This window comes from Dermacentor albipictus, chromosome 1 (genome assembly GCF_038994185.2).
Source record: "Dermacentor albipictus isolate Rhodes 1998 colony chromosome 1, USDA_Dalb.pri_finalv2, whole genome shotgun sequence".
In the NCBI taxonomy this organism is placed as follows: Eukaryota; Metazoa; Arthropoda; class Arachnida; order Ixodida; family Ixodidae; genus Dermacentor; species Dermacentor albipictus.
In genome coordinates this window covers 166,212,491-166,226,113 of record NC_091821.1, presented here as the reverse complement: position 1 = coordinate 166,226,113, position 13,623 = coordinate 166,212,491, and the positions used below count along the sequence as shown (strand labels likewise).

Here is a 13,623-nt window from a genome sequence, read left to right as displayed (position 1 = left end):
TGAGGGCATGTCGGAATAGCGTGAATGTGGTATTTAACGAGTGTCAGATTGTATGAAACGGGCACTATACAATTGGAGCCCCACATGTTTACCAGCTTGAAGCAAACTTCGTTTAAATTAAAATGTGTAATGTGGTGTTGGGCAGAAAAAAACCCATCTGTCCCTTGTATAAGACTTGTCTCTAGGTGCCTTCATAACATCAGATTGCTTAAATGTCTGTGCATTTCTGGAGCGTCTTAATTATTCACACATATTCTTGTGTGGTGCTAGTTTGAGATCCGCCGTGGTGGAAAAGTAGTTATGAGCAAGTTTTGTGTATGATTGCTCTCAAGGGTAGTTTTCATATGTACCACAAGGAAGATGGGTGCAAAAAGCAGCTTATTGTGGGAAGTGTGGGTAGCCTTTATGTATGTAAAATTGCTGTTTTCTAGCCTTGGGAGCCATTATTACGAGACTCGAAAAAGTTATTAAAATAGGTCGTCTTCAGTTGAGTTGGAGATACCTTACTTTCTGGAATCAGCCGCACAGCTATGCGAGCAGCACATTATTGGTAGGGTAAGATTCAATGGCATTTGGAAACGTTCAAATGCTGCGCTAGTTACAGTTTCACTTTTAAGCAACATATACAGGCTAAAGTTTAGCATATGTGCGATGGCCGACAAGGTGTGCATGGTTATCATTTTGTACTATTACTGCTGATACTATGCGAGTACCATTAAAAACTGTAAAGAGAAACAGCGAGCGCACTGAGCAAACTTTTTGCACCCCGCATTCGTTGTTTGTGGCTGTTGCTGGTAAGAGTTGTTAAAATGGCACGGACGCACTTGTGCACCGCGCTTGTTTCACACATGTCGAGCTGGGCTTGTAGGCTGCTGGCAGCTGGCGCATTCGCTGACTGCATGCTGTCGAACAACGAAGACACCGATAGCGTGGCGCGCTGCGCGTTCACTAACCCTTTTCATTCCATGGCGTGTTTCTAGAGCGCCGCGACGCAGCAGTGGCCGAGCCATCCCATGCGCCATCGGCGGCTGCCGACCCGGCGGCATCGGCAGGGCGCAGCGTGGGGGGTCGGGAGCGCTCACCGCTTCTCGAGGCTTCTCCACCTGAAGAGACTGCCTACTGCCCCACGCAAGACATATCTCCTGCGCAGGAGTATCCGGAGTACTTGACACCAGACATGCAAGTGCGCGTTGGTGTGTCGCCGACTGAGGTGCAGCCAGCCAAAGAGAAGTCAGTTCGGTACTCCGAGTCGTCGGTAGAGTCGTCATCAGAAGTAGGGTCGCCGTGTCCGCCAAGCCAAGGAGGAACTGCCATGGCTTTTGAGAATGTTGCTTTTGCCGGTGAAGACGTTATCGATGCCACGTCGTCCCCGGTGGAAGAATCGTCGAGCCCGACGGGCAGCCGGAGTCCGTATGAAGTTGTTCGTGAAGCGTCAACGGAGGAAACTGCGAAAGCTGCGCTTCTAAAAGCGGAGCAGAGCTTGCACCATGTGGGACAGGAAGTCTGCCCTCGTCCGCAGTCACTGATGGCTGAAGAACGCAACGAACAAATGGAGCTGCAGATTAAGCCCACTATCTTCAATGAAGCATTTGATCATTCACCCAAAGAAACTGCCCCAGAGAAAAAAGAATTGTCAGAGGGGCTTCTCGGTGTTGGTCTTCTCACAGTATCGGACATGACCGCCCGAACACCCGAATCACGTCGTGGGGACAGTGACGAAGATGAAGAAGAATGGGCTGACCACGTGATGTCGAAGATTCGGGGCCGACCAATACCACCCACTCCTCCGGCCTCTCCACGAGCTGTGCAGAGTGTTGAAGTGCACGATGAACTGGTCACTTGGGAAGCACCTGTTGCAGAACAGGAGGAAGTTCATGCAGATTTAGCCTCTGACATAACAGCTAAAAAAGAAAGTGTAGTTAAGCACGATGAAAATGCAGCCACGGACGATGAAGAGACAACTCAGCCGCAACTACCAGAACTACGTACAGGTGGCAAGCGACCTCAATTGGAGCATATTCCTTCTGAGATATCAGACGAGGATCTTGTGGAAAGAGAACAGTCCCCAACGCACATCACTGCAACGTGTCGAGGAGACAGAAAAGACTCCTCCTCTGACCGCAATTCATCTCCAGACAGTGATGGTCCTAGGGCATCTGGATCACATTATCGCTCAGCCTCTGGAGTTGGTGTCGTTGCTCTTGAATGCGGTGACTCTCAAAAAGACGGTGGCAGTGACAAGCACTCGCACGAGAGTGGAGACAAAGGCACTCAGGAATTAGATGACAAGGTCGCCGAGGAACCTGAAGAGACCATCTTTGTGATAGAAGAGGAAGCTCTCGCGGAGTCTAGCAAAAGTGGGCTTTCATATGACGATGAAAATGAAATGGCTATGTGCGCTGCTGGAACACTTTCTCCAGAGTTGGACTCGCCACCGAAGAAGAAAGACGGAGACGAAGGATCAAGCAGTGGAAAATTAGACGCCACCTCTCCTGTCGTGCTAAGATCCAAATCCAAGAGAACAGAGAAGAAAAGTGAAAAAAGGTCATCTAGAGACATGGACACTGGTCATTCTGGGTCTGAAACCGACCACAGCCACTATTATTCATTTGAAATGACGTCGGATTCTGGTAAAACACCTGGTGCTAGTCGACCAACGTCATCCGAATTTGATGTGAACATACTAAGTGGGCAAGCCTCCTCAGAGTACGAGACGTGTGCCACATCCCAAGATGGCGAAGTGTCTGGATCTTACGCTACCGCAGCAGCATCATCTCACGATACATCTTTCGCAACGGCGCGTTCGTCTTTGAGTGGGAGTTCGCGTGGCTCTGCCTATTCCGTAGACTCTGAGAGCTCTGGACACCTAGGAAGCATGGAGGTTTCCGAAGCTAGCGAAACTATTGTTGCCTCTGCGCATGAAGAACTCGATTCTGACAACGAGTCGGAACGATCAAAATCTGTTCTACGGGAGCCATATGACGCCGAAATACCTGAATCAGTAATTCGTGGTGGAGTGGAACATCCGTTCTTGCCGAGCTGGCAGCCAGTGGCTAAAGAAGTAGCTCCAACGCTGCACGGGCCTACTGGCGCTCGACCATCGTCATCTGAAGGTGTCTTCAGTCCATTTCAAAGTGTGGTATCAGCAGAGCTAGGACGTAGCTGCACTGGATGGCCGTCTGCCAGCTCGTCCACCGCTCAAGGCGACTCCGGTAGAAGTACCTGGAAGACAGAAATTTTAAATGGAGCGGGTTCACCGGCACTGTTTGACGGACAGCGTCGGCTTCGTCCTAACGATGACTACATGGCGAGCAGTCACGAAGAAGACCAACTCTCGGTGTCGGAAAGTTCGGCCACGCAAAGCGAGCACACATGGCAGACTAGCATAGAGACCATAGTAGATGCGGTGGAGGCGCAGCGCCTTTCTTGCGAGACGGAACAGCATCACCGACAGTCAAGAATTCAGAACTCCGTTTCATTGCCCTTTGATGAGGCTGTGGCGGCTGAAGACGCAGAGGCTGACCACAACGCTGGTGATGATCAAGCCACTCCCCCGTTTCAGGAAGTAAACGGCCCTGTGGAAGTGGAATACGTGCCGGAGTATGACGACCTCACTGCTCAAACTTTGAGACCTGTTCTAGAGCAGAGTGCGCCTGAACGCCAAGCAGAGGCTCAGGGCGCTGTCGCCATATTCGAAACATCACATGGCGAAGTGTCTTCTAGCCGTGAGCTTGATGAACAGGAAGATAGCACGGAACTAAGAGAGGAAGGCTTCTACGCGGAAACGTTCCAGGGTGATTTGTCGTCTGAAGAAGTAGAAAGCGCGGTAGATGAAGCATTGCTACAGGGTAGATCTTCCAGCTCTTACAATGAATACTGTGATAAAATGACCGAATACCTTGGCTGCAGTGTGCGTTATGAAGTCAAAAACATTGCTGTAAAAGAACCTTTTGAACGTCCAGCCACACCAGAACCTGTAGACGAAATAGATGGCGAAGATGACAAAGGTAACTCATCACAAAAGCGCTTAGATGATGTCAGTGGTGACACGTTTCAACATGTTCACACCGAGGAGTCAATGAGTTACGATAAAACAGCAATTAAACAGGAATGCCCTGAAGATGATCGGTGCACCTTCTTGCCCGGCTCAGGAAGTCACTCATTCCAAGACCAGCCCCATTCCGAAAGTGTGTCGTCTAGTTCTGGGAGGGCTACAGCCGATGACGTCAAGCTGTACGCCACCAAATGTGAAGATTATATTCTTCAAATGCATCAGAGTTGTCAGTACGACGTCGGTCTTTCGAATACATCGGATGAAAGCTCTTATCTTCCAGAGGAAGGAATGGACGTGGAAAATGTCAAGCTGTTAGCAAGTCGACTTCAGGAAGGAAATGGAGGCCAACAAGACTTTCCGTATGATTTATCCTACGAGCATGAGTATGTCGGAGACGTCAGAGCAGAATATGGTGATCTATATACACATCAAGAAGTAGAGGAGGAAACATACGATGATGAGCGTGCTCGTACGCGTGGTAAAAGGCGACTTAGCCCTATATCAGATGAACGTGGTTCCACGCCAGATTACGATACCCTTGGTGGACGTAGGACGTTTGGGAAAGGTAGCGAAAAAGACGATGCCTCCACCTCCTCTTTAATGGAATTCGAGAGACTTGAAGCTGAGATGGCATCAGGCACAAAATCATCGAGCGTTGGGTCTAGCGATTCGTTCAGTGGTCGTCAGCATCAAATCCGTAATGGTGCAGGCAGCGAGCAAGATAGTGTATCTGTAAACTCGCTTACGGAATTTGAACGACTGGAAAAGGAAATAGTTGAAGCTGAAGGTGTCGACACTCGGCTACGCGGAGAAGCTGTTCCAAAACTTGATGAAATCGACGAGGGTCATGAAAGCCAAGCCTCTGACCCAGGGCATGAAACTACTGTGTGTGTTGAGAATGGCATCATTTTATTGCGAGAAATGGCTACAGACAGTAGTGTTAATGAAGAACAATATGACGGAAAGGCTGACGATGCGCAATCAGATGAAATTCAAATGGCACACGAGCAAGAATTAGCTTGGTCCAGGACAGAGAGACACTTTTTGTCTACACGCACTGAAAGCGGTCACTCAGTGGACAGCGTTGATAGACAAAGCTCTGCGTCCACTGCAACACAATTTGACGCCGACTCTCTACGGGACAGGGAAATTGATGATTCTGAATCTAATTTTGGTCCGGACACTCCTGGTTGCACGCAAAAAGAGTCCGCGGACTTGGACTCATTGCAGGATTCATTTCACGACTCTGAACGCTATGATTCGCTGCAAGAGGTTTTAAGTAAAGATAAGGACTCGTTGCAACTAAAAGAACCATCTGCTGAGGCTGACTCCCTGCAGGATGACTGTAATGAACTGCAGGATTCCTTATATGAAGCCCGGGACATTGAATGGGACTCGGTTCGAACCGAAGATGATACTTCCCGTAATTGGCACCAATTCTCTAGCCAGATTCGCACGACAGAGCTATCTCCAACATTGTCCCGGCCTGCATCTTCGCCTTTTGTTGTTCCCGTGGTCGTAGAACGTATTGACACGCTCACATGGGTCGACCAAGAATCTACAAAAGCTTTTATTTCGGATGCAGAGTCGCTGGCTCAACCACTAGAACGTCCGCAAAATGACACGCTTGTCTCAAGCACAGACTCCTTGGAGCCCAGTAGCTCTGCTAATACTCACGCGACATACCAATGTGACACTGATTCAATGATGTCTAGCCTCAATTCTGCAGAAGAATCAACCATGGTTTCCAGCACGGACACATTAGACCGTGAAGCATTACATTTTGCCGCTTCGGGCAAGTCATTGTCTCTTGAGGGTGGTCTGCCAACGGAAGGAAACTTCACAGAGGAACACTTGGATTATGCCACTACAGATCCTCGTCAAAATAAGCGAATGCCGGCTGTAGGAGACGGATCAACTGACGACATCGAAGAGCGCTTTCGGGAGTGCTTGCTACGTTCTGCTGCTTCACCGACGGATGAAGAGCAAGTCGAGGAGCGCCAAACGATTGATGAAAAAGGGAACTTAATCGTCACACGAACTGTGAAACGGCACGTGACATCAGAGCCGCGGCTGCACACGCAGACGTTCGCAGGTCCAGACGCTGAACAGCGAAGCCGTGAGTTTGTCGCTTCGTTCTCTTCCATAGAACCATCGTCGGAAAAGGACGAATGTGAAGGTTTCGATGCGGCCGGTAACGTGGTCCACGTGACGCAGCACGTGCTGGTGCGGCCCATAGTGAAGACCGTCACGTTTACGGGCCCCGACGCGCGGCTGCAAATGCGGGAGTACATGCGTAACTTGGCTGGCTGCCAGCAGTCGTCGGCAGAGAACACTCCGACGTCTGACTCCGGCGTTGGCGTCTGCTCATCGCGGGCCAGCCCTCAGCCCTTAGTGCCCGACCCCCCCGCAACAGCGCCCTCGTCTGCTTGTCCTGGGCTTCAACGCTTGTCAGGTAGATGGAGACAAGACGTCCCCTGTCCAATGACCTTGAGTTTGTGACCCTTCCACCTTCCTTTGACCCCTTGTCCTTCTGAGTAGTAGGCTGGCGGGAACTGCACTGGTGTTGATGAAGTGTGTGTGTGTGGGCTTTATGGCTTATTGTTTGATCTCCTTCCCAGATTGTCTTTCGTTGTCTGTTTATATATATGTTTATAAATATTTTACTCGTTTTCTTGTGTTGGCATACATGTGCTTTTAGAGAGAAAAAGGGGCACCAAAGATTGGTGATCGGCAGATAATGGTCTGACTTGCTTTATTTTAAAGATGGGCACAGAAGCTTAATCTGCATGTTTCATACAGATTGCCCTCACACTTCAACTAATTGTGATTAGTTTAATTAGAAATATGCATGACGTAGAACTTGACTGCTTCACAAGTTTCTCGTTTAGTGCGCCTTTTTCTTAAATGAGTGTGATTGCAGTAGCCTGCTGTGACAGTGACGTTGGCCTGTCACTTGTGGTTTTTGTACAACATATTAGTCGGTTGCCCAACCGATACTCTAATTAACAAGTATGACGTGACCATTATTTTTCTTTAAGGCGGAGACCATTGGATGGAAGCAGAGTCAGCTTTGGATGACTCTTCGCGACCAGTCACTGCTACTCGGTGAGGCACCTTTGTGCATACCACGTTCTATCCAGCGGCCGTGGTTATCCCAACTTTATGCTCTTCGAGGTCGAAAGGGAAAAGCGACAGAAAGCAAAGTGTATTGTGTTTATCTTGTTTTTGCTTGTTTCCCTTTGTGTGTAGAGAGCAAGGCCGAAGCAGCGAGGCTGTTCAGACAAGGAATGCAGCCGGAAGCTTGTTCCAGTAAAAGCTTTGTTGCGTTGCATCCATGTGCGATGCTAATAATGAGTATAAGCAGGCTTTCTTATTGCCGCAAGTGAGCTCCTAATGTTTCTTCCTTACATTGAGCCAATACTCTCGAATGGAGGAGGGCAGCCGCCCTCACTTTTGGCTGTCCTCCCTCACCCTCACATTGAAAATTTGCCCGCCCCCCTCCACTCTCACATTGAAATGCTGTCATCCTTTGGTATGCCGTTATTTTACCTTTAGCATGCTACAGCTTTAAATAAACCATTTACTCGTCCCGTCAGCTTAGTTTTCAAATTGCCTGACCTGGAGTTGCAATTGTCGAAGCGTATAAGCACATGGATTTGTTTATGGGGACATGGCCTGTAATATTCACAATTAATCGCGAGCTATGTTGTTTTTATGCTGAAAGTTTCTAGGTACATGGAAATGGAAAGTGGATAGCTTGTTGGAATTTGTGATTAGATACTGATCAACTACTTGTTATACTAATGAATTACATGTTGTGCTTATTCGAGAGAATCAGCGCAACAGCACAACATTCTTAAGTTGCTTGTCTACTGTAAATAAAGGCCCTCGACCGCCATTTCCGTGCGCCAGCCAAAGCATCAAACAAGTTTTGGTTGGACTGTAGTCGAACTTTTGCTATAATAACGTCTTTTTTTTTTTTGTGTTGCCTTTACTAAGCCACAAACACTGTCAATGTCTGAAAAGCCTCAACCTCACGTTTTTGCCCTGTAAGGTTTGTGGTCGGGGTTGTAGGGAAGACCTGACTCTGGGTCGCGACTAGGAGTACAGGAATTATTTACATATTTACATTAGAACAAGGGATACATTCGACAGTCTAGTGTGACAGTTTGTGTGACACCAGCACACAGCGGCAAGCACACTGCTTCTCAAGCACGCCGCTAGCAGCCGACAAACTGCTGCTTAAAAAGCCTCTGTCCTCCTTAGATCCTTAGGGGAGGGAAAACTACTGTCCAACCTTCGTCCAATCGGACTGTCCACAATCGTTGGGGTGTAGTCGACCCGCCTTTGAGGGGGAGGGCTCACACACACGTACGCACTTTGGATTCCTAGAACCCACCGAGTTGACAGGGTCCTCGTAGCCGGGTGGTCACGCTTGTTCCCAGCTGGCGCCTCTAAATTCCAGAGCTGACTTTCTCCAGTAGTCGCCAGGAGTGTCAGCAGACTGTGACGAATCCTGGGGCCCCTGGAAAAACGTACTGCAAAGCACCCTTTTGTTAGAGAAGCTCTCTTGATGCAAATAGACCATGAAGGCCATGGCAAATCAACCAACAATACACGGTCGGCCAAACGTGGCCAGCCCTGCTGCCGTCGCCGACTCTCCGAAGAAGGCACATGGTTGATTAACGTCACCGTAGTCTCCAGTTCTCCGAAGGAAGTTCATGGTTGGTTAGCGCTGTCGTCTTCGCCGGTTCTCTGAAGGGCGCCACCACCGCTGGTCAATCGAAGCACCTGCAACAGGCTGAGATAGCTTTGCAGAGCAGTACCCCTGCAGGCCGTTCATAACAGTCCCTACCTAATCAGAGCAAGAAAAGGTGAATTCGAGAATGTTTGCTTCGGATATAGGAGTGTGCTGAACTGTGGTAATCAGTGGAAAAAACAAACGTTGGAGTGACACCAAAAAGTGGCCGTCCCTGTTGCCAGTTTCATTGCTGCTACAGCTCCCAGTCGCTAATTTTTGTTACAGCTAACACCAACAGCCATTTATTGCTCAGATCAGTTACAAGTGAGCTCAAGAGGCTTCCTGCCAGTGGGCTTCAAAACTTCAGATCTCAAATCTATGACGCATATGATCCAAGTGGCTCCTCTGCACTTCAGCAATATATTTATTTATTTTTATTATTTATACAGTACTGTGGACCTTGCACAGGTCCATGCAGGGTGTGTACAAAAACATTTAAATAGGCACAATGATATGAATCGTATCTTCCTCACTTAGCCTTACATCGTCACCGTTACCCTCCCTCGGCCTTGCCACATCCGTTCTCCCTCACCCTCACCCATGTTTCGAAGCCGATCCTCACCTCAGCCTCACCTCATCATGTGAGAGTGAGGGCAGATGAAGGGTGAGGATGCCCTCGTGAGGACACGGCCACGGTAGGGTGCCCATGCCTTCTCTTGAAGGCGTCGTCTTGTAAATTGCTACCGTTCTCATTTTCACCGAAATCCCCACCGTAAAGAAACGGGCAGATAACAAATAATAAACATATTTAGAAATCACAACATTTGATGCTAGCCTGGTTGTTTTTCTGCGTCTGGATAAAACTGCATCGCATTACAGAACTGAATTGTATAAAAACAATGACGACAAAATTGGTCCATCCCTTCTCAGACGTACACCCCCCCACCCGAACCCCCTTATTTTGGTGTGTGTGTGTCTGTAAACTTTCAGAAAGCAACAAAATCCCAATAAAGAAAGGCGTCAGGCAGGGAGATACGATCTCTCCAATGCTATTCACAGCGTGTTTACAGGAGGTATTCAGAGACCTGGATTGGGAAAAATTGGGGATAAGAGTTAATGGAGAATACCTTAGTAACTTGCGATTCACTGATAATATTGCCTTGCTTAGTAACTCAGGGGACCAATTGCAAAACACACTCACTGACCTGGAGAGGCAAAGCAGAAGGGTGGATTTAAAGACTAATCTGCAGAAAACTAAAGTAATGTTTAACAATCTCGGAAGAGAACAGCAGTTTACGATAGGCACGTTTACGAGCCGAGTTTACGAGCGAGGCACTGGAAGTAGTAGGGGAATACATCTACTTAGGGCAGGTAGTGACTGCGGATCCGGATCATGAGACTGAAATAATCAGAAGAATTAAAATTGGCTGGAGTGCGTTTGGCAGGCATTCTGATCAGGTCATCATCAGCAGGTTCACATTATCCCTCACGAGAAATGTGCATAACAGCTGTGTCTTACCAGTACTCACGCACGGAGCCGAAACCTGGAGGCTTACGAAAAGGGTTTTACTTAAATTGAGGACGACGCAACGAGCTATGGAAAGAACGTTAAGAGATAAGAAAAAAAGAGCAGATTCGGTGAGGGAACAAACGCGAGTTAATGACATCTTAGTTGAAATCAAGAAAAAGAAATGGGCATGGGCAGGACATGTAATGAGGAGGAAATATAACTGATGGTCATTAAGGGTTACGGACTGGATTCCAAGAGAAGGGAAGCGTAGCAGGGGGCGGCAGAAAGTTAGTTGGGCGGATGTGATTAAGAAGTTTGCAGGGCCACCATTAGTACATGACCGGGGTAGTTGGAGAAGTATGGGAGAGGCCTTTGCCTTGCAGTGGGCGTAACCAGGCTGCTGCTGCTGATGATGATGAAACTTTCAGTTGCAAGAGAGCAATTTTTGAAGGATACTTTGTCTAGTATATCATTCCTTTAGGTTGGACTAAAATGGTTTCAGGGACCCCTTATTGCCTCTGCTAGGTAATTGCATTATTATATATGGATACCAGCGTGTAGTCAAATATAGGCTTCACGATACCCCCAGAATGTGTATTGGTAAACTAATATTTAAATTGACGCCATATATATATATATATACCCTCAAGGGACCGCGAAAATGTCATAAAAATCAGGCAGTCTGAAAAACAAATGTGCCCCCAAGAAACTCAATTTATTGCTTACTGTTGAGTTAGAGGCTGGGAAAAGTGATTAATGGTCTTCTGAACCATGCTTCGCTTGCGTGCAAGCAGGTCTGCCTGAACTTCGGCGAGAGTCGTTGTGTCCCCGTAAGCCAACGAAAGAGTTGCGACCGCTTGCATCAGCTCAGCTTGTGTCGGCTGTGCTGCTGCAGGTGAGTCGTCGTCGTCGCTTTCGGACTGCGCACGCACTTGGCGAAGGATTTCTTCATCCGGGAGCCTGGCGCACAGTTCCAACTCGCTGTGCACGTCCGTGAACTCCAAAAACGAGACGGTCGAGGAAATTTTGACGCCTGCAGTGCGAAGGTCGTCGATGAGGTGCTCGCTGCCAGACAGCTGCTCGATGACACTATCCTCGTCCAAGACAGCCGAGTCGCCATTCAGCACAAATCCCGCGTGGCAGAAGCAGTTGCGCAGCGTTGTGGGTACCACCGACTTCCACGCATCAGCGAGCATGCTAAGTGCTCCAAGCACGACAGAGTAGCCACAATAGCGACAAAACGCAGTTTTCGCGTCTCCGCAGCACGACCACAACTAGGCCTACTCGCAAAGCTCGTCAACGCACGGCAAACACAAACAGGCAGTCGAAGGAAGAAAAGAAGAAAAAAAGCATTGCGTTACGGCAGTGACGCTGTTGCAGAAGTGGAAGCTGCTAGAATATAGCCTCAATCCAGCATCTGAGTAGCTGAGGAACCGCCATGCAAGACCGGCACCGGTTTCGAGGCTACAGGAGGAAAATGTGAACAAACAAGATGGCGGCGACACAGCTCAATATGCACGGCAGTTGGCCCGGCTGACGCTTTGAAAGTCCGAAAAATCGAACAGCCCTCCCTAGAGTGTCCGAAATTTTGAGCCATGTAATACATTGACTTTATGAGGTGTGTACTGGGGCCAAGAAAAAGTCCAACAAATCAAGCATGTCCGAAAAATCAGTCGTCGACTGTTTCCCCATCCACTTTCTTAGGTATTTATGTGTACTAGTAACACTCTCAGGGTTTACTAGTACACATAAATACCCAAGAAAGTGGATGGGGAAACAGCGCCGCGGTAGCTCAATTGGTAGAGCATCGCACGCGAAATGCGAAGGTTGTGGGTTCGGTTCCCACCTGCGGCAAGTTGTTTTTTCATCCACTTTAATTTCCATTAATTTATCGTTTCTTCATTCCATTTATTAAGCACAAGTAATTTCCCCTATGTGGTCCTTGGTGTCAGTGTTTGTTGGCTTCTCATGATATGACTATATATATATATATATATATATATATATATATATATATATATATATATATATATACACAGCTGGTTAGCGTCAAATTAGCTGTTTTAGGATTGAAAATGAAACTTTGGAATTCCTAAATAAATGAAAAGAAATGTGCCTGTTGGAATTTATACTAAGAGTTAATTACATGATATAAAGCCAAATTTGATATGGGCAGTTGTGTTTATTTGCATTCTATGCGATGTGTGGTGTCATGCATTGATTATGCACTTCACTATTCACAAGGTATAACTTTCTGCAGCGCGAAGTACTGAAGTGTGGAAAGAAGAGTAAAAATGGACGAATGGATAAGGAAGGATGGTGTACAAGATGAGCCCAACAGTTATTCGTCGGTGTTTGTCAGCGCCCAATGCGAAATTAATATCTGCTCACTTGCATAACATGGCCGCGGTGTAGTGGTTGGAGTGCTTGTCTTAGAAGCGCGAAATCGTTGGTGAGGTCTCAATTCAGATATCTTCTTTTATTTATTTATTTGAATAGCCTAATTGCCTGCTAGGTCGTTATATGGGGGGGGTGCAAAAGGATCGAACCTATGTACAATGTGTAGAATATGAATGATATGGGAATATATTAGATACAATAAAAAACGGCCGAAAAGTTGAACAGAAAGATGAAAGAAAACAAACGCTCCAACATGTTAGAAAGAAAAAAAGTTTAGTATAGCGTACGCTATTCCATTGCGGACGCTAAAAAATAGCAGGTCGTCACTGCGCATGCGCAAAACGCTAAACGAAATAGCGGGTATAGCGGGGGTACGCAACGCAAACGAGTTAGCGTTAGCGTTTTTGCGGGGTTTGCGGAGCTTGCGGGAAACATGGCGGCGGTCCCGGCTGCCCGCTTCGAATTGAATTTGGCGTTGCTTTTGTAAAATGCACTTCGTTCGTAGCAAATGACTGTGTAAACGGCTTTCGCTTAGTCTCAGGCCGCTTCGACGACAGAGTATTATGGATAACCTCGTGGTGTTTTCGAGATCGCTTCTCGTTTCGAACGAGTCGAAGCCTAACAAAACAAACGTTTGAGATGTCAGCGCCACCTGTCGCTAAAGGCGCAAAATAGCCGTAACGACGGCATATGGCCTCTGAGATCGGAAGATATCGCCGGTCAACTAAAACTGTAGAAAACGTGCGCTGCTTAGCGTACGCTATATTATAGCGTATAGCGTACGCTATAGTTGCGGACGCTAAACTAAAACTGTTATCTGATAGCTGAAAACGCAAACACAGCTCACATCGCTCACACGATGGTTACGCTTGTCCGCGCCATCAGCTGCTCAGGTCAGTCTGCGGTACCAGCGTG

General features: G+C 47.7%; 1 protein-coding gene and 1 non-coding gene across 21 annotated transcripts in view; both read left to right on the top strand.

Moving 5' to 3' along the window:
• The window catches only part of LOC135911558 (uncharacterized), a 412,939-nt gene that overhangs the window by 390,471 nt on the left and 8,845 nt on the right, over window positions 1-13,623 (top strand). For 18 of the 20 annotated variants that reach the window (XM_070528859.1, XM_070528854.1, XM_070528861.1 and 15 more), the window contains 2 exons: window positions 981-6,509; window positions 7,096-7,162. In XM_070528859.1, the coding sequence (XP_070384960.1) occupies window positions 981-6,509; window positions 7,096-7,162 (5,596 nt within the window). The remainder of the gene's footprint in view (window positions 1-980; window positions 6,510-7,095; window positions 7,163-13,623) is intronic. The other 2 variants (XM_070528882.1, XM_070528877.1) reach the window with 1 other exon arrangement.
• On the top strand, window positions 12,090-12,162 carry TRNAS-CGA (transfer RNA serine (anticodon CGA)). The gene has a single exon. It is a non-coding gene; the product is annotated as a tRNA-Ser (tRNA).